The sequence below is a fragment of the Nelumbo nucifera genome, chromosome 8 (genome assembly GCF_055504915.1).
Source record: "Nelumbo nucifera cultivar China Antique chromosome 8, China Antique-T2T, whole genome shotgun sequence".
Lineage (NCBI taxonomy): Eukaryota > Viridiplantae > Streptophyta > Magnoliopsida > Proteales > Nelumbonaceae > Nelumbo > Nelumbo nucifera.
Window position 1 is genome coordinate 16,539,866 of NC_142656.1, and position 20,880 is coordinate 16,560,745.

General features: G+C 37.4%; 1 protein-coding gene across 1 annotated transcript; it reads left to right on the plus strand.

Annotated features, from left to right (window-relative positions):
* Positions 1 to 156: 156 nt before the first annotated feature.
* LOC104592641 (cuscuta receptor 1-like) lies at positions 157 to 15,271 on the plus strand. Its single transcript, XM_088893097.1, is given in 6 exon segments — positions 157 to 692; positions 1,130 to 1,296; positions 4,603 to 4,780; positions 11,971 to 12,045; positions 13,012 to 15,087; positions 15,090 to 15,271. Coding segments are annotated over 6 exon segments (2,952 nt in total). The 5' UTR covers positions 157 to 295; the 3' UTR covers positions 15,149 to 15,271.
* Positions 15,272 to 20,880: the final 5,609 nt, after the last annotated feature.

The following is a 20,880-nucleotide window of genomic DNA, read 5'->3' on the forward strand; positions in this document are numbered from 1 at the left end:
TTATTTTATTCTTGTTTTTTTATATGACAACATGGTTTTGGACCTAAAACCGTGAATTGCGATTTCATTATATTAATGATTGTTGTGGTGTGGAGTAGCTGTGTCTTTACTACTATGTCAGTCAAGAATTCCACAAGGTTCAATGCTAGTATAAAATGTCAAGTGATGTGAGTCTTCTCTTAATACCAAACTCAAAAGCCTTTCTTCTTCGTCATTAATTGCAGGTTCTGTGGCTCAAAGGTAGAATTAATTAGGGCGAGGAGGCGACCCAAGAAGAAGAAACCCATCAAGTGTGATGACGACGGAGATGGCGAGATGTTTCAATAATAAGTGCTTTCCATGGACGATGTTTCAAGGGTTGTTTGGGTGCCTTGACAAAGAAAGGAAGGCCCTTTTACAACTCAAACATGCTTTCATATCAGGTCTAAATATTAGTAAAAGTCTGGAATGGGGTGATGAGGAGGGAGGAAAGGTGGACGACAACGACTGTTGTGCTTGGAGAGTAGTAAAGTGTAATCCCAGCACAGGACGAGTCACCCACCTCTTAATAAACCAAACACGGTGGTGGTATTACGCTGATCCTTACGACCTCAGCTATTTCAATCTAAATGCCTCTTTATTTCTACCATTTGAAGATCTTCAGTATCTCGACTTATCAGGTAGCCATATTGGAGGCTGGATTCATAATACAGGTATTTTTGGGTTTTATTTTCCAACATTTATGTCACCTTTTTAGGTGAATTAATTACCTCCATAAAATATGAAAGTTAAATTGAGTGATGGAACAAGTTAATTTAACAAAATATGAAAGTTCTGGGAGGTTTTTGTTACAAATAAAAATTCATGAAATAATTGCCACCACTCGCAAAGTACATGGTAGGAATATATCTCCATAATTTACCTTTTTGTTTATCACTTTCATTTTTATTTCTGCCATAATCTTGTTTTCATTCTTCTTGGAAATGTTAACAACGACAAAGGACTGTAAGAAAGGAACCTCTAATTCTTGTTTGTGTCGGTCGAGTGGGTTCTGAAAAGCCAAGTTTAGGTGAATATCCAAAAATTTCAGTAGTTTAATGCATATAAATAGAGTTATAACTTTTAAAGGTATTACCGTTTACTATTGCAGGCTTTGAACAGTTGGCTAGACTGGAAAAACTTGAGTTCCTGGACTTGAGTTATAATAATTTCAATAACACCATGCTTCCGTCTTTGGGTGCTCTCACATCCCTCAAGACACTGTCTCTTCGTTCAAACAATTTCTCGGGTTCCTTTGATATTGAAGGTATGTTAACGGTTTTTTTTTTTCTTTAAATACTTTGTTTAAATGGGAATCGGAAACCGGGAATCCAGCAATTCTCACTGATTGGCGGTAGCCTCCTTTTAATAGGGTCGTATGCATATTAATTCTATACCCCATATTAGTCGTTTAATTTATTAATTAATTTACCAAAAAAAATATTAACCAATATTAATCCTTTTAATTCTTCTTTTTCTTTTTTTTTTTTTTTAATTTTAATGGAAAATGCTAAAAAACAAAAAGTTAATGCAGTTCAGGAACACCAACGTTGTGAGTACGGTAAATGAGTACTTACAAGTTTTTTTGACAGTTGTCAAAATATTTATCAATTACTCATTTAATGTGCTTACTTTATTGTGCCTAATAGATCCGGTCGAGTCCGGATCTCCTGTCCAGAGAATTCTGTCCACGTTTATATCAGTCATACATGGAGAACATCTCACCCTGCATAGTATTATGTAGAGGGAGATGTTCCAAATTCACGGGGGTAGTGTATTATGGGTAGGCGTGGGCAGAATCTCGTGGCCAGTAGATCCAGAGTCGATCCGGTCCCCCTACAGGATGGGGCCATGAACTATCAAGGTGTTTTTAAAACTAATGGGGTTAAGGGTGGAAAAAAAATGAAAAACCGAACCGACCAAAACCGAACCGAAAAATCAGTTAATCGAATCGGTCGATTCAGTTTTGGTTCGATGTTTCCAAAAAACCGAAGGTACCAATTCGCTTTTGGTTAAACAATACAAAAAACCAGTAATTAACCGAACCGACCGGTATACATATATTTCTATATATTTTTATATATTAATGAATATTATATATATTTTATATATTATAAATTAATAAATATATATTATATATATAAATATATATGTTTGTAATATATGATATATTATTTATTATTTAAAATATAATATTATATATATTTTTATAATATATATTATAAAAATTAAAAAACCAAAAAATCAACAAACCGAACCAATCAACTAATTAACCGATAGGTTTTAATTTATTCGATTACCAGTTTTTCCAAAAACTGATACTACCGATTCAGTTATAGACTGAGCCCTAAGTGAACCGTAAACACCCCATTATGGGGTTGGGGGTTGGGGGGATTCACTTTCTCTCTAAAATCAAGGTTTTATTTTTTCCCTTGATTTGATTTCGATTATTCCAATTTGAATATGATTTCGATCAGTTCATATATGATTCATCACCTCTATCCAATCCGATAAAATTCTATTCTATTCGATTTAAAATATATACACTGTCAACGAACTTTGAAAGTTTGAAATCTGATCTGACATCCATTCCGTTCAGCTCAGATTCAGATAGATGTTCCGTTTATATAATTGGATTGAATTTGGGTTTTACAATTTGCATATGTTTGTAGATTTAACTCCATCTGATGTCATTACAATTTGATTATATAGGATGTTTATATTAATGTATTATAAACAAATTAAAGATTATTTAATTTCTTTTAATATGAATAAAATCCAACATCCATCTTCAAATTCTATTGGATTGGATTTCAGTTTTCATTAATTGGATTGGATTCTGACGTTACCAAATCTGATCTGAATTCTATCCATTTATAGCCCTAATACTTATTTACACTTAAAAAATTATATTGTATTTATTAGCGAAGATAGTTTGAACATTGTGTTTTTTTACTAGTTAAATTATCATACAATTAAAGTTTCATACAAATAATTTTCAATTCATTTTGTTCACAAACAATACCGAAGTCCTTTTTAATTAATTTTATTAATAAATATATAATATTTTAATCATTTTTAATTTAATTCACTTGTACTATTTTTTTTTTTGGAACTTATACTATTCAATATTTAATTACAATCCCAAATTGGTTCGAATCTTATATAAATCCGATGGAAAAGATCTAATATGAATTCAAGTATAAACGAATAAAATTTTGATTTACCTATATGTATCCCACTGGATTTGATCCGTTTACCGTCCTAATTTTAGGTGAAATTTCACATATGCTTGAAACTTTGCATATCAAGGAGAATGACATTGAAGGAACACTTTCTGGTTTTGATATATTTATTCATAATTTGTTACATTAGGTCTTATAGTCAAATTGTGGTCTTTCTCATTCTTTTAACTTCAAATTTGATTTAGAATTGGTGAATCTGATCAACTTGGAATAGGGGTGTATTTACGGGTCAGGTCGGGTTGGGTTGGTTTGAGTCATTTTTTTCAACCGGCCCGACCTAGTCGGTTTATTTATTGACTAAACTGAAACCGTCTGACCTTGAAGCAAAACTGACCCAAACATGAAAGGTCGGTTTGTCGGTTTTTGTATATATTTTAAACTAAAGTATTTATTTCTAAATATCTTTTTATATTTAAGTTTTTTAAATCGATTAGTATTTATGCAAAACTGATTTTTTTGTCAATACATATTTAAATTTATACAAAACTGAATTCAATATTATACCATTGTATTATATTTGTATTGGATTTACGTTTTTAGTTTTTATCATAAATAACCATTTTTTTAAAGTTTAAACAAATACATATAAAATATATCAACATTTAACATATAGGGTGGGGACTAATTAATAATTACTTAAGCATGTAGGATCGGTTCAGTTTTGATTTTCATAATGAAAACCGAAATCTAACCAAACTATTGATTTATTTCCTCATACAAACCAAAACCAACTAGTAATTTTGAAAAATTGGCCAAGTTGGGTCGGATAAGTTTAGTGGGTTTGATCGATTTGATATTTTATATGAACACCCCTAACTTGGAAGTGCTTGATTTGAGTTGGAATCGTCTTAATGGCTCGTTTTTAGTGCAAGGTAAGAAACACTTTCTTCTTTTGGTTTTGGTTTGTAAATTGTGGACTTGGGATAAACCAGAAAAGAATTTAATCTCAAAAGTGATAGCCCTACTGGAAAGCACCGCCATGAGGGAGGGAGGGCGGGGGGGTTAACGGTAGTTATGCTCCTGACTCATTAGAGGCACTGTACTGTTAAACTTCTATGACCGTAAAGAGAAATGCATAGCGGCAAGAAGTTGAACTTGCATCTTTGGAATCCGAGTTCGGCATCAATCAAGACAAGTTGATGCTCACCCCATTCAAATAGCCTCTTGGGAATTATCTCTCCATGAAATAAAACACCTAAGTATGAAGATATTGTCAATGTAAAGCCGTAAAGCGCATCATCTAAAACATTGATCTCTGTTTTTCATATATAATTTATAGATACTAAATTGTTGGTAAATAGAATCACATTTGCTTCATCCTCTAATAAACATATATCAGAGCTTGGAATCAAATGTTAGTCGAATTAGATGTTCAAAGTATGGAGTAGCTTCCAACGTGGAAAATTATGGATATGGGGCAGTAGAAAGGAGTCCTTCGTTCAATTCTGTTTCACGTCTTGTATTTGTATCCATCCATGGATATAGCTCAGTCCACAAATATCATCTATTGTTGATTGGTAATGCCAAGCTGTTGAAGCAAGTTGAATGGGTCATTGACCTATGAGTATTAGGGTCCATTTGGTTTGTAGATGACTCATATTTGTAATTGGTTCAGCTAGGAATCAGAATTGGATTTCAATTGTTGTTGATTGATTCGTTTGGAGTGGGAATTGGAATCATCTATTCCTAATGTCTGTTCAGGTCAATTTGGAATTGAAATTGGATTCTATTGTTGTTGTTTAGTTCATTTGGAATTGGAATCAGGATCAATTGAAATTCTTCAATTATGTATTAGTCTATTTATCATTTTATTATTAGTCAATAATATTTTATGAATATGTAATTGTTATTATTATTATTATTATTCGGACTCCGAAGTCAGAGCTCTTAGAGTTCTACAGCCGATAATGGGAAGATTCCTCGGCCATTTTCCATATTACCCGGTTCTCAAGATTGCGACAGGCATCGAAGAACACCAAAGGGGCCAAACGTCCATCTAGACATCAACTTGAAGTTCTTCAGCCGAAGAACGAATTGGACTACTTCATTCCTTGACTTCAGAACTGGGGGAGTGGTGTTCGGGTCATGGCTGAGCTAGCCCTGTGAAACATGTGGCCGCCCAGCTACCGCCCTGCCACGTCATCCTAGCTCAGCCATGTTGGCATAGCTTGGCCACGTTGGCATAGCTCGGCCAAGCTACGCTATTACTGTGGCACCCCATCTTATCCTTCCAGCCACATCAACTACACGTCATATGGATAAGCACAACTATGAATAAGGAAGAATAAGGAAGACGATTTTGTTGGGGAATGGGAATCAATCCCGAATGCCTCAGCGGCTAACCTCATCCCAACAACCCCAGAATCCCAATTTGACCAGGAAACGAATCTTCGGCTATAAAAAGGTACTCCATGCTCAAGTTAAGGGATCCCAACTTCTGACACCAGTACTGCTACTTAGCTCGGACCAACATCCTTATATCTCGACCCGTCCATCCACCACCTCTTACTGACTTAAGCGTCAGAGTACATACCCGGGGATAACTCCTCAGGCCTTTGACTTCTCCTTTCTTGATCACAAGTCTTGAAGCGCGACCTCGTCCTTGTAGCTCAACCACACCCTGTCAGCAAGGACTATCTGGTTGCTCTCCTCAGTTCGTGCACCACCTCGGATTGAGTAGCATCAGATTGGCGCCATTGTGGGAAACGCACAAAAAGCCTTTCCCGAAAATCTTTCATTTCTCACCACGCAATCAAGAAAGCGATCAAAATGCCCAAGAACTAGTCCGATCAAGATGCCCAAGAACGATCAACAAGCCGATCCCCATCTCAAGAATCTTGGCATCGCGGCTCTCCACATCAAGAAATTCCACAGCCTCCATCTGTGTTGATCCTGTACAGTTCCGAGCAATGCAAGAGAGTCGATAAGATCTTCGAGATGATGCAGACACTAGGATGTGCGGCACCGCCCATACGGGCCGTCCCCCCTCATACCCCAATGGGTACGAAGGACGATCCTCATCCCGAGGACCCCAAAACACGCCGACCGAAAAGGAGGGGAGTGCGGCCCAAGCGTGAGAAGCAAGACACAGCAAGGTGGTCCACCTCCACGGCCCGTTCCCGCGAGCCCGACAACCACACACACAGTCGCGCTACATCACCGTGCTACACCACCGCGCTACACAATCGTGCTACACTGCCGCGCTACATAGCTGACTGACCGACGCACGCAAGACACATTGCACATACATCATGTAGGCCTTGCTGCGCAACATTGAATCGACTGACCTACCAGTGGGCACGACACGGAGCTCGGTAGTGTATCATTGACTAAGAAAACCGACTCAGTCGACCTATAACAACTCGAGCCCTTAACGCATAACTAGTAGCTAGTTCGGCAGCGTATAGCCGAACATCTAACTCGGCTGATCAACGGCCATAGCCCAAATCGGAGAAGATCGCTCCCGCCTCCGATGCCAGAGGGCAGTCATCGTACTCCGTACTTCGGTGACAAAATGCCGTAGAGCCAGCTGAACAACGGTTGACCCACGAAGGGCTCCAAAGGCTCCCGAGATCAGAAACTGAGCGTCCCAAAGATGAGAGCTCGGAATATACTTTGGCCCCACTAGTCGGAAACTGAAGATCTTGGTCAACCCCAGACCTCGGCCAAGATAAGGCTGAGGAACCAACTCATATGTATGCACACAAGTTTAGAACAAAACAATTTCATTAAGTTAATCCATCAGTACAACAGGTTAAATCTCGGCATACCGAGCTATCAAAGAAGAAAAAGATAAAAGAACACAAAATTCTAAGAGCAACCCGCAGCTGTTCAATCCTAGGCAGGGCAACCGACAGCAATGCCGACCAAGGGAAGCCGCACTACACTTTGGTCGAGCACTCCACCCTTCGACTTCGGAACTGGGGGAGTGGTGTTCGGATTCTGAAACTTAGGCTACAAATTCCTTAGTCGAAGAATAGAGAGCCCATCCTTGGTGCAACATTAGGGGAGCTCGTCCCAACGACTCGACACCTTCCTCGGTGTAGCATTACCGAGCCTCGAAGAGACCTAGCTTTCGAAGCCTAGAACCTTCCTCGGCGTGACGCTATCGAGCATCAGAGAGGTGCAGACTTTGAAGCTCAGCACCTTCCTCGACACTGCGCTACCAAGCCTCGGAGAGACCCAGACTTCAAATCTTGGAACCTTCCTCGGCTTGACGACTAGGCACCTTCCTCAACACTGAAGCTCGGCCTCCACCAAGAATCGGAAGGCCCCTCCTCGACAGCCGGCCGAGCTAAGCAACCATGCAGCGTTTCAACAAAGAAGGCCTCGCTATGGTCTCGCTCTGTCCCAGTCGAGCATCCTACTCTTCGACTTCGGAACTGGGGGAGTGGTTCCTGAATCCCTAAATTTCAAGAACAAGTTCCTCAGCTGGAGAGCATACCATCAACTTTGAAGCTTGACATACCACAACCGAGCTTCACAATAACTCGTTACTTGCGAAGCCCCCAACTCCGAAGCTCGGTAGACCACAACCGAGCATCATAATAGCTCGGCACTAGCGAGGCCCTCAGCTTCGAAGATCGGAAAGCCACAACTGAACATCACAACAAGCTCAGCACTTGGAGGCCCTCAAACATCACAACAACTCAACACCTAGGGGCCCTCAACTTTGGAGCTCGACAAGTCATAGCCAAGCATCGCAACGACCTTAGTTCCACATCCTGATAACCCCAAAGGAACCCATCTCCGTAGCTCGATGCCCCAGCACCTAGGGGTCCTCAGCTTTGGAGCTCGGCAACTCATAGCCGAGCATTGCAACAACCTCAGTTCCACATCCTGGTAACCCCAAAGGAACCCATCTCCGTAGCTCGACACATCATAACTGAGCATCACAGCGGCCTCAACTCTGAAATTTGGACCTAACTCCAAAGCTCGGCGCACCACGACCGAGCATCACCACGACACAGAAGCTCAACTTCCACTTGGAATCAGAGCTGTTCCTCGGCTCCACCAGGAGGACGGACTTGGAAGCTCAGTTCGACACCTCGGCTCTCTGTCGAGCTACGCAACCGCGCAACACTTCGTGCCAAGCACTCCCCATCCTCGGCTCCAAAACTGGGGGAGTGGTGTTCGAACTCCAAAGTCAGAACTCTTAGAGTTTTGCAATCGACAATGGGAAGATTCCTTGGCCATTTTCCATTATGCCTGGTTCTCAAGATTGTGACAGGCACCAAGGAACACCAAAGGGGCCAAACGCCCATCCAGACATCAACTTGTAGTTCTTCAGCCAAAGAACGAATTGGACTACTTTATTCTTCGATTTCAGAGCTGCGGGAGTGGTGTTCGGGTCATGGCTGAGCTGGCCCTGTGAGACATGTGGCCGCCCAGCTATCACCCTGCCACGTCATCCTAGCTCGGCCACGTTGGCCTAGCTCGGCCATGTCGGCCTTGCTCGGTCACGTTGGCATAGCTCAGCCAAGCTACGCTATTATTGTGGCACCCCATCTTATCTTTCCAGCCACGTCAACTACACGCCATATGGATGAGCACAACTACGAATAAGGAGGAATAAGGAAGAGGACTCCGCTGGGGAATGAGACTGTATCCCGAATACCTCTGCGGCTAACCTCATCCCAACAACCCCAGAAGCCTAATCCGACCAAGACACGGATCTTCGGCTATAAAAAGGTACTCCATGCTCGAGGTAAGGGATCCCAACTTCTAACACAAGTACTGCTACTTAGCTCGGACCAGCATCCTTATAGCTCGACCCGACCATCTACCACTTCTTATTGACTTGAGCGTCAGAGTACTTACCCGGGGATAACTCCTCGGGCCTTTGACTTCTCCTTTCTTGATCACAGGTCTTGAAGCGAGGCCTCGTCCTTGTAGCTCAGCCACACCCTATCAGCAAGGACTATTTAGTTGCTCTCCTTAGTTCGTGCACCACCTCGGATTGAGCAACATCAATTATTATTATTATTATTACTATTATTATTATATTAGTAGTTAATAATTAATATCTTAGTGTTTATCATTAATCTTTTAATATTTTACTATGATACTATTATTTTATTAATATTTTAATTACTAATATATTCTTATGTTATTATTATTATTATTATTGTATTATGTTAATAATATTTTATTAATATTAGGGTTTGAGGGTTTTTTCATGAGTTATTTACTACTTGATAGACTTTTGGAATGGAATCCATTCCCTTGGGGGGGTAGAATGGCCATCCCCTAATAGGGAACCGAAATTCCATTCCAACAAACAAATAGAAAATGGACCCTAACCTTCTACAGTGATCCTTAATTAATACAAAGCTTCAATTCTATGTCAACGGGTGTAAGATGACATGGGAGATAAAGTTGAATTTTCTTTCAATTTGAAGCTCAGAATCAAGTTGATATAGCAGGAAGGAAGACAAAGATACAACTTAGAGTACAGAAAAAATCATAAAATAATGTGATAAATAAAAGATTCTTTTAATTAATAATAACTAGTGGGATCCCATGTGATGCCTGAGAAAATAAAAAAAAAATTATTAATTTTATTAATTGATAATTTGAAAGATGTCAGGGGAGGTTTTTTTATTCTTTTTTCTTTTCTTTTTCGCAAAGGTCAAAGTACAAGGAAGGCTTAAAAATTGTTGGGGGAGGGGATAATCATCCCCCAAACCCATAAAACTCCAACCCTAGTGCAAGTGGATGCTTAGAACTAATTAATAAAAAATCTCTATTTACTGTTGTTTGCATAACAAAAAATAAAAGTAGAAAAAAAAACTTGAATATCTTCAAAATCCTTGGTACAAATATAGATATGAATAAATTACTTTTCAACAATTTATGAAGAAATTTCTGAATTGATATGAATAAACTAATTTTCAAAAAAAATCTGAATTTATGAATAATTAATTACTAAAAATATTGAATGTTTAGGTAAATTAGATTTTTTTTTAAATTAACTTTTACTAAATTAAATTACCCAAAACTTGAAAATTAGTTTATGGAAATCACTAAATGTAAATTACCAATAACTTTGGAAATTGTTAATAATTATCAATTCCTAATGTCTGTTTGGTCAGGAATCTGAATTTGATTTCAATTGTTGTTGTTTCGTTTATTTGGAATTGGAATCAAAATTACCTATTTCCTAATGTCTGTTTGGTTTTGTCAAGAATTGGAATCAGATTCCAATTGTTGTTTGGTTAATTTAGACTTGGAATGGGAATGGATTGAAAACTTTAAACTTTATATTAGTCTATTTATCATTTTATTATAACTTTATTAATATTCTATGAATATTTAATTTTTATTTTATTAGTATTTTGTTATTATTATTTTCTTATTAGTCTATTAATATTCTATTATTTTAAAGAAAACTTATTATTATTATTTAATAATTAATATGTTAGTATTTTATTATTACTTTAATAATATCATATTGATATTTTATTTGTTCTTAGTTATTGTTATGATTATTATTTAATAAATAATATCTTTTCTTTTTTATTGTTAATTTATTAATATTTTATTATAGTATTAATATTTTATTATATTTTACTAATTTATTTTTATTATTTTAATAATGAATATATATTTATTTTATCATTATTATCATATTATTACTTTTATAATATTTTATTATTTAATTATTGTTTCACGAATTGTTTTTTATTATTATTATTATTATTATTATTATTATTATTGTTATATTTAATAATTAATATCTTTGTTTTTTATTAATAATTTCATAATATTTTATAATTTTATTAATAATAGGGTTTGAAGGTTTTTTGTCATAAATTCTTTACTTCTTGATAGACTTTGGAATGGGAATCCCACTCCCTAAGGGGGCCTAGAATGTCCATTATTCCCCCCCATAAGGGGGAATCTCATTCCCCAAGAATGGGAATTGAAATCCCATTCCTACCATACAAAGAATTCACAGAGTTGGAATCGATTCTAATTCCAGGCATCTATTCCAAAAAACGAAAGAGACCATAAGGTCTTGGCTAAATGGATCTATCTTAGGAATTATCTCATAATGATCCTCAAGAAGAATGGCATGGTAGGAACACTTTCTGGCTTTGATATATTTATTCATAATTTGTTACATTAAGTCTTATAGTCAAATTCTGGTCTTCTGATCATTCTTTTAACTTCAAATGTCATTAATCATTTGATTTAGAATTGGTGAATCTGATCAACTTGGAAGTGCTTGATTTGAGTTGGAATCGTCTTAATGGCTCGATTTTAGTGCAAGGTAAGAAACACTTTCTTCTTTTGGTTTTGGTTTAATTGTGAATGTCTAAATGATGCTGCTTATTCTATTATTTAATCTCACTCTAATGGAAAGCACCGCCATAGCGGCAAGAAGTTGAACTTGTTATCATCCTAAAATATGTTATCATCATTTTGAGTTTAATTTACATATACTATTCAATATCTGATTATAATCCGAATTCGATTTGATCTGGTTCGATTCGATCCATTTACAGCCCTAATTTTTGGGTGCAATTTCACCTATATATATATATATATATATATATGCTTGGAACGTTATAGATTGGGAAGAGTAGTGGCATAGAAGGATCACTTTTGTATATTTATTCATAATTTGTTACATTAGATCTTTTTGTCAAATTCTGGTCTTCTCATTCTTTTAATTTTAAATCTGATTTATTATTTGATTCAGAATTGGCGAATCTGATCAATTTGGAGGTCCTTGATTTGAGCGGGAATCATCTTAATGACTCATTTTCATTGCAAGGTACGTAATAAACTCTGTTTTTATTTTATTTTAGTTTTTGTTTAATTTAAATGATGATGCTTGTCCATTTTCAAAATTAAATTGTTAGCTTAAGATAAACCAGAAAAGAAATCAATCTAAAAAGTAGCTCTAATAAAGGCTGGATGCTCCCCTATACTTTTAAAGGCTACCTAAATTGAGCAGCTTAAATTGTCAATTGTGGATATATTCTATCACTGTTTTTTTATGAATGTTAATGGTTTCTTAGGCTTTTAATTTTGTTTATTTTTTTAAATAAAAATACACTAACTGTAAATTAATTTGTACACCAACTAATGTGTACTTTACTCTACCCTATCTTTTATCATTTGCCTTTCTTTTTTTTGTGCTTCCCTATTCACATAAATTTATGTTTAGGGTAAAATGTAAAAACCTCACCTGTAATTTTGAAAAAAAAAATAAGAAAAAGAAACTGCAATACCTGTACCTCCCTTTCATCATTGTCGTAAACAGAAAATATTGGCCTTATTATGCATTAGTTTTTTTTTTTTGAAAATACCCCAAAAGAACTTTTCACTTTTAACTTAAAAATTAAGTTTCTTGGGTCAAATTGAAGAGTAAAGTAATCTGACTTTGTAAATTGATTTTTCAAACAGACATAAGAGGCTTTTTTTTTTTTTTTTTTTTTTAATTTTATTAAGTTACACCTTAGGGGCCGATTTTATGATTGTGAATAAACCTCTCAGGGGAGTTTTTTATAGTTTACCCTTTTCTTTATATAATTACTGACCATTAGTGTCTTGTTTGATGAGACAACCAGTTTTGGTGAATACACCAAACACCATCATGTGGTGGAAGAGACAGTATACATATCAAACGAATTAGTCCACTATGACTATGAGGTCTAGTTTCTACCCAGACAATAAGAGTAATATATAAAAACCGCTGACTCACATACATAATTGATAATTCACTACTGATGTACAGGATTATGTGAACTGAAAAAGCTCCGAGAGTTGAATATTGGTTACAACAACTTTGGAGTAACTACTAGTACTCTGCTGCCTCCATGTTTCAACAACTTGACATTTCTTAGAAGGATAGATCTCTCCAGTAATCAATTTAAAGGAAACATTCCATCTTTCATAACTACTCATACATCACTGGAGCACATCCTTCTTGGTGATAATAAATTTTCGGGCTCATTCTCATTCAGCAACTTCGTCAACCATTCCAATCTACAAGTCATTGACCTTGGAGGTAACAAACTAGAGGTAGAAGCAGAACATCCACATCAGGTTCCGACCTGCTTTCAGTTGAAGGAGCTGTATTTAAGAAATTGTACTCTTCTCTCGGGTGTTGTTTCAAGATTTCTCTCCAGTCAATATGACTTACGAGTGCTTGATCTCTCCTCTACCAATTTGAAGGGAACATTTCCAACCTGGATTTTGAACAACAATACAAAGTTGCAACAACTAAACCTGGGGAATAACTTACTAAATGGCCATTTTCATCTGGTATCTGTTTATCCAAAGATAGCTGTTGTTGACATCTCCGACAATCACATTGAGGGGCAACTTCAAGCAAATATTGGTGAGGTGCTTCCAAACCTAATATTTTTAAATTTAGCAGGAAACTCTATTGATGGTGGCATTCCTTCGTCAATCGGTAACATGAGCATATTGTGGGCGTTAGATTTGTCTAATAACAAATTGACCGGAGAAATACCTAAGTACTTGGCCAGAGGTTGCACCGAATTATCGGTTTTGATTCTGTCAAACAACAGATTGCATGGAGAAATATTTCCATCGTATTTTAATTTGACCAGGTTGGATAACAATCTTTTCAAGGGAACTCTGAGAGATGGATTGTCCAAATGTACTGAACTATTTAATTTGGACATCAGCAACAACCAGATATCAGGTAGGATTCCCAGTTGGATTACAAACTTCTCGTCTCAGCTGATGACTCTTTTCATGCAAGATAACCATTTCCAAGGGGAAATCCCAACTGAAATTGGTCAATTGAAACTTCTTGAATTTCTAGACCTTTCTGGGAACAGACTCTCGGGAACCTTACCTTCTTCTCTCTTGATGTTACAAAAATTAAAATATGTAAAATTGCAGAGAAATGAATTCGCAGGATCGCTGCCAGTTACTCTTCTCAACAATTCATCATCATCTTTGCTTGCACTGGATATGAGTTATAACAACTTCTCTGGTAGTATTCCCAGTATGATCAGTGAGCTTTCTGAGCTGCGTGTTCTTTCGTTGAAGCGAAATACCTTAAATGGTCCAATTCCATATCAATTATGCCAATTGAAGAAGATAAGGTTGATGGTTCTTTCCCATAATACCTTTTCAGGGACAATACCCCAATGCTTCAGTAACCTCAACTTTGGGAGTAAAGATGACACAGAAAATCTATTTCAAGATTCAGTGATACCTTATTCCATAGGAAATATGGGATATAAAAGCGTCACACTGGAAGAAGTGGAGTTCACAACAAAGAGAAGGGCTGACTCTTACAAGGGTGACATTCTTAATTACATGTCTGGGTTGGATCTCTCTTGCAACCGGTTAACTGGTAAATTCCCCTTTGAAATAGGAAATCTACATGGGATTCGTGCATTGAACTTCTCTCATAATCACCTTACTGGATCAATCCCCAAAACCTTTTCAAAGCTTAGGAACATAGAAAGCTTGGACCTTTCATGCAATAGGCTGAATGGAACGATTCCTTCGGAATTGACCGAGCTAAACTCCTTGGCAGTCTTCTCTGTGGCTCATAACAATTTATCTGCTAAGACACCGGACTTCAAAAAACAGTTCGCGACCTTCGACAGCAGCAGCTACGAGGGAAACCCTTTGCTTTGTGGACCTCCGTTACTGAAGAAATGCACCAAAGATGAAGAATCATCAGACGACCTTGTGCATGCAGAAACACAGAATGAGAGTGGGATTGATGTCGTTTTCTCAACAAGCTTTGTGGTTTCATACATCATGTCCTTGCTGGGACTCATGACTATTCTATACGTGAATCCTTATTGGAGGAGGATGTGGTTTATTTCATTGAAGCACGCATTTATTCATCCTATGGCTTTATTACCAATGTTCTGTACTAGAGGTATAGATTATATTTACTTGCTCCCTTAATTTACATATGGATGATGATGATGATGATGTTATGTTATCCTAATGTCTGTCCGTTTTTGAAATTCTGGAAGTTTAGACAGTAAAAAGATATAATGGGCTTTTACTGAATACTGTTTGATTAAGGCGTGTCTTTTGGTATGATGAAGATAAATTGAAAAAAAAAAATCAGAAAGCTTCATTTAGAGCTTTCCAAAAATCGTACAAAATGGATTTTGATTGCCTTTGGCATAATATTTTTTGATGATTAGATCTTTTTCCAATTAAACGGCAAAAGACGAAAACACATGCTATTGGGCTTCTAAAAATCTGACAATCTGCACAAAAAGACATGCGGAACGGGACTTTAATAATGCTCATTTGGAGCCCAAATCTTCTGTAGCATTTTTGTTGTGGTTGAGGTGTTGCTCTGGAGTCAAGTTTAGAAGACTGTGATCTAGCCAAACAACAGAGAAAAATGGAAGAAAAGTTTGGGGAAGAACGAGAAGAGAGAGAAAGCCAGAAGGGTTTGATTGAGTTGAGGATTCTCCTGACTTTTAGATGTTGCTTATGACTTGTATTAGAAGCTGCATTGTGGAGAGCTCAGACACAAATGACGAGCAGGTGGACTATTATAATCGATAGTCCGGATCCCCGTAATGGTGTCATTGGCAGATAAAAATACTTGCTTTCCTTTTAATTAATTTTCAGAATCCTGTTTACAGGAGATTAACCAGTAAAATTGGCTTAACCATGTTTTAAATAGTTTATTTTATTGTCGGACTAGAGTCTAGGATATGATTCGACAGAGAGTTGGATACGAACCTTAAATTTATTTATTTTTTCTTAGTTTTGTTATGTTAGAGGGTGGCTTGCAGAGAAAGCATTTTTTTTATGTCCTTAATTAGACTTTTTGGGCTTATTGGATTTTAAGAGGGGAAAATTGGTCAATGGGATTTTAGTTCATATTCACAAAGATACCTCTCTCTCTCTATATATATATTTCTGATTTATGTAAGACTCATGAAAAACATGGGTAAGTGATATTCATCTTTAAGGTGGGTAAGTAACTTTCCCACATGCGGGAAAATTGCGAACACTTCTATGAAACAAAATTACCCATTTTAATAAAATATTTTTTATGGCTAAAATGGCCATTGTCCTATTTACCTGAGAAATTAAAGAACATGGCACTTACTTTACTTAGATAAGTAACTTCCTGAAAAACGAATGGGACATTTTTATTGGTGGTTTAGAAAAAAAAATAACAAGAAAAATTGAATTCTCATTAAAACCTTCTATGACTAGGGGCATAACTTGGAAGCATCCAACCTGAGCCGGCCCACCCAATCTGCAATTTTATATGGACTGTGCTTGGATTTTTTGTCCCTGGGTTGGTTTTGGATTCATGATTTCGGGCTTTTTAATTTTTCAGATTGGTTCCAGACCTAGCTCTTAGGTACTTTGAACCCAGCCTGACTTTATCCGAATTTGAACCCAAAACATAAATATATAGATGCATATTTATATATAAATACATATATATGCACACATCTGCATAATTGCATTTATGTATGTTAAATTTTAGAGTGTATTCATTAACCAACCCAAGCCTAACGCAAGTGCATCAAATTTCAGGACAGATTGTGCTTAGATTGAAAAAATCAAACTTGACTTCAGGACTGGGCCTCAGGCCTAAATCTCAGTTGGGTCTGGATTGCCCATAAAACCAGTCCAGCCTGCCTCACTTGTACCCCTATCTCTAACTTGAACTTGGATGGGTCACTGAATCACCAAATTACTAGTTAAACCATCAAATCTAGCGACAGCACTGCTTGAGAACAGAGGTAGAAAGGTTGAACCTGGACTGCATCTGCATTGAACTAGAAGCCCTTTAAAGTTTAAACTGTACGGTGATATCACTACATGGCATAGGACATTAGATCTACATCTACCTAGGAAGGAAAAAATAGGGAAAGGAAGGGAAAAGTTAAGATCTTCTAGGTTTTGTTGCCTTTCCCTTCCTTTTCCTACCTTTTCCATCAAACTAAACGTAGTCTAAAGTGCAAAGTTTATGTAGTCATTTTTATTAGGCTTTTAGGACCCAATTTAAAAGTATAATTGATTGAAAATATGTATAGTTTTGACATTGGATTACCCAAGTCCTCAACCTACACCCAACCAAAGTTTAAGTCATGCCCAAATTTTTTAGCCCAAGCCCAATCCACAAGCTAAAAACTTAGACCCAACTCCGCAACTCGAGCAAAAATTTGGATTGCATCAGGTCGGGTTTGGGTTGGATCCGCCTAGCAGGTTGCACCCCTAAATTCTACGGGAAAGGGCATTGGCAGCTAATTAATTACTTTTAACCGTACAATATTAACACAATTCAACCACGGTGATAAGTTGTATTAACACAATTCAACCACAGTGCTAATCATGAATCCCCTTACATCATTAACAATATTGGTTGCCTTTAGTTTATTTCTGTTACATCAATATTCTTTTTTAATTGGAAACCAGCAGAACCCAACCATATATTGCAGAGGCAATGCACACCCAATACCTATTGTAGTATACAAACCCATAATCGATTATTAGGGACTTGGGTCTAAATTTAATTTAATGTGTTAGGCTCTAGGGAATGATCAAAATGGGTGTTTCACCACAGACCTTGCATGTCTTAGGCTCCGGGGAATGACCAAATATGGATCAATTGATTTTTTTTTCATTCTTCCAACCGAATGGACAAACAAATAACAGATAAGGCCTTCCCTACTCTATTATACCTAACTAGTGGGATCAACTGAAAGATGCATTTTTTAATAAACGATGGATTTTAGGGTTTTATGGATCTTTCTCATTGTTTTAAGGGTTGGGAGATAGGGATGACAATTTTCCCCATTTCCTCGATTCCCGTGTAGATCCGCCCTGAAGATGGGGATAATTCCCCCTCCTCCCACAGGGGTGGGGATGGAGAAATTTTCATCCCCGTTAGTGGGGATGGGGCGGAGATGGGAAGAGCATTCTCCACCCTGTAGGGACCCTGATCCTCGCCCCGTGGGATCCTCATTAATATATATGTATATATGTACATATACATCTATATATTGATATTTTTAAAAATATTTTTGAATATGTTTGAATCTTTTCTAATAGGATTGTAAATTTTAATTATCTTATTTTATTTATTTTTAAATAAAATAAAAAACAAAAACAAAATGGTTAACATTATAAAAAATTATGGGGAATAGGGATCCCCGTAGGGATCGGAATGGGGATAACCTTGTCCCCGTTAGCAGGGATGGGGATGGGGATTTTCGTGAAGACGGGGATAGGGAGAGGCTCCCCGCCCCGTTGCCATTCCTATTGGGAGATTAACAATGCATACGGAGGAAGTTACATGGAAAGCGTAGCAAAATATTCCAAATTTTCCTTAGTAGTTGCATATTTGACCTCTACCTCCTGTTAATCCATCGTAAAAATTTAGTACAAACTATCAGTGCATAAGGAGGTAAATTGTCTTGGATCAACCTTTCTTGAACTCCCAACCGTCTTTTAGGTTCTCATGTTCAATCTAATTTATGAGCTTCTTCCTAGTTATTTATTTGTCATCTTATTGTTGGGATTTTTATATTTTAGAGAAACTTTATGGCTTTTAGGCTTTTATCTTGTCAGATATATTAAATTTCAATTACTACTAATTCTTTTTTATTTGGCTATATTCTTCACAGTCTTAAGTAAATTTCTTAGGTAGAGACTCATAATTTAGTCTATAGTTTTAAAAGTAAATTGATTTTGCAAACATTTGCAAGCAAATGAGCAATTTTATTTTCTTTACTTGTTGGTCCAAGAAATCATATATTTGGTCTTAGCTTGTTTTGAAAATTATTCATAGGTTTATAGGGTCTACTTTTGGTATGCAAGTTAGTCATTTTATGTGTTTCTAGTTTCTAGACTCTTGTTTAGCTTTCGTCGATTTGGGGTTTTTAGTGGCTCTTCCTATGTGATTCTAATCTTGGGGTAGTGCTTGTTTTCCATTTATAGCATGTTAAAACGCTAAGATGTTGGCATCTACTGTTCAGTATTGTCTCTTATTATTATAGGGAAAGCATCCGAATAGAAAAATGGTTCCTTAGTTGGTGTTCATATCCTATTGCTTAGAAGGGGGATTTGTTTCTTATTATTTGCTTAGAGGTATCAAATGGTTAGTCCATCTAGTTTTTGTTAGATAGGTAATACCCTCTATATAAGCAATGTGGTTAATAACCTGTTCATGGGCCGGGTAGCCCGACGGGCCGGTCTGGCCCCTGGACGGGCTTGAGCATGTGTTTTAGCCCATGGGCTTGACCTCGGGCCTAAAAGCCCGAGCCCGACTATTTTACGGGCCGGGCTTGGGATTTGTTAAAAAAGCCCGGTCCGAGCCTAACTCGGCCTGACTTTTCCTAAACTACCTAACCCTAACCCTAAATAGTTGAAAATTTTCTTTTCATTCTCCTTTCTCACTCTCACTCTCAGAAGTGGCTCTCATTTCTCCCTCTCAATTCTCAGAACCGGCGAACCCAACTACACCTGCAAACTCAGTCACCGACGGCCGACGCCACCAGAAGTAGTCATCTCTCTCTTTGGCAGTGATCTCTCTCCCCAGCCAGCACCGTTTTCATCTTGTTTCTTCTCATCCTCAGTTCTCTCTCTTCTTAGAACTAGGTTTTCTATCTTCTCAATTCTCTCTCCAACTGACACCACCAGAACCCAGGCGCATCGTTTTCATTCTGCGAACTCAGGCACCAGCGGCTGGCGCCACCAGATCTAGATCATCTCTCTCTCTCTCGAGCAGTGAGTTCTCTTTCTCTCTCTCTCTCTCTGGCCAGCACTGTTGTCATCTTCTATCTTCTCACTTTCTCAGTTTCTATTCACTCTCAGACTCCCAGGAATTGACAAACTCAGCAGGCACAATTCTCTCAATCCTCAGAGGGCACTGGATAGACCTGTTCATGGGCCGGGCCGGGCCAGGCTTTGACTCTTTATTAACAGAAAAATGTTAGGCCCGAGCCCGGCTCTGATAAAAAGCCCAAAGCCCGAGTCCGAGCCCGAAGCCCGACCTAATAAAAGAAATTCGAATTTTTCCCTATTCAAATAGACATTATCTATTTTAATTCAGATGTTTTTTTTTCCCTATTTAAATGAACAATGGGCCTACAAGTGAATCAACAACCTTCTCAAATCAAAAAATTTATTCAAATGGAAATCACATAGGGTTTTTACTTGGTTTAACTATAGGTCGGGCCGGATTTACTTAGGTTTAACTATAAGTCGGGCCGGGCTTTTTGGCCCGAGGTTAAACCTGTGGGCCAAAAAGCCTGTTCAAGCCCATTCGGGGTCGGGCCACCCGGCCCATGAACAGGTCTAGCACTGGATCTCAGACTCCTAGGTCGGGCTTCAAGCTCAGGCCTGGGCTTCAGGCTTTTTATGAGGGCCGAGCTCGGGCCCAAGTTTTAGGCCCGTTGGTCGGGCTAGGCTCGGGCTCGGGCCTGAAAAATTTATGTTAATAAAGAGCAAAAGCCCAGCCCGAGCCCGACTCAGCCCATGAATAGGTCTAGTGGTTAATGTCTCATAGCATGACTTGGATTCTTATCCTGGTAATATGGTGGTTGAAGTTTTTGAAACTTTAATAAGGAAAATTACATACAAATGAAGATTTTCTTTTCCATGTAGCAGTGATTTT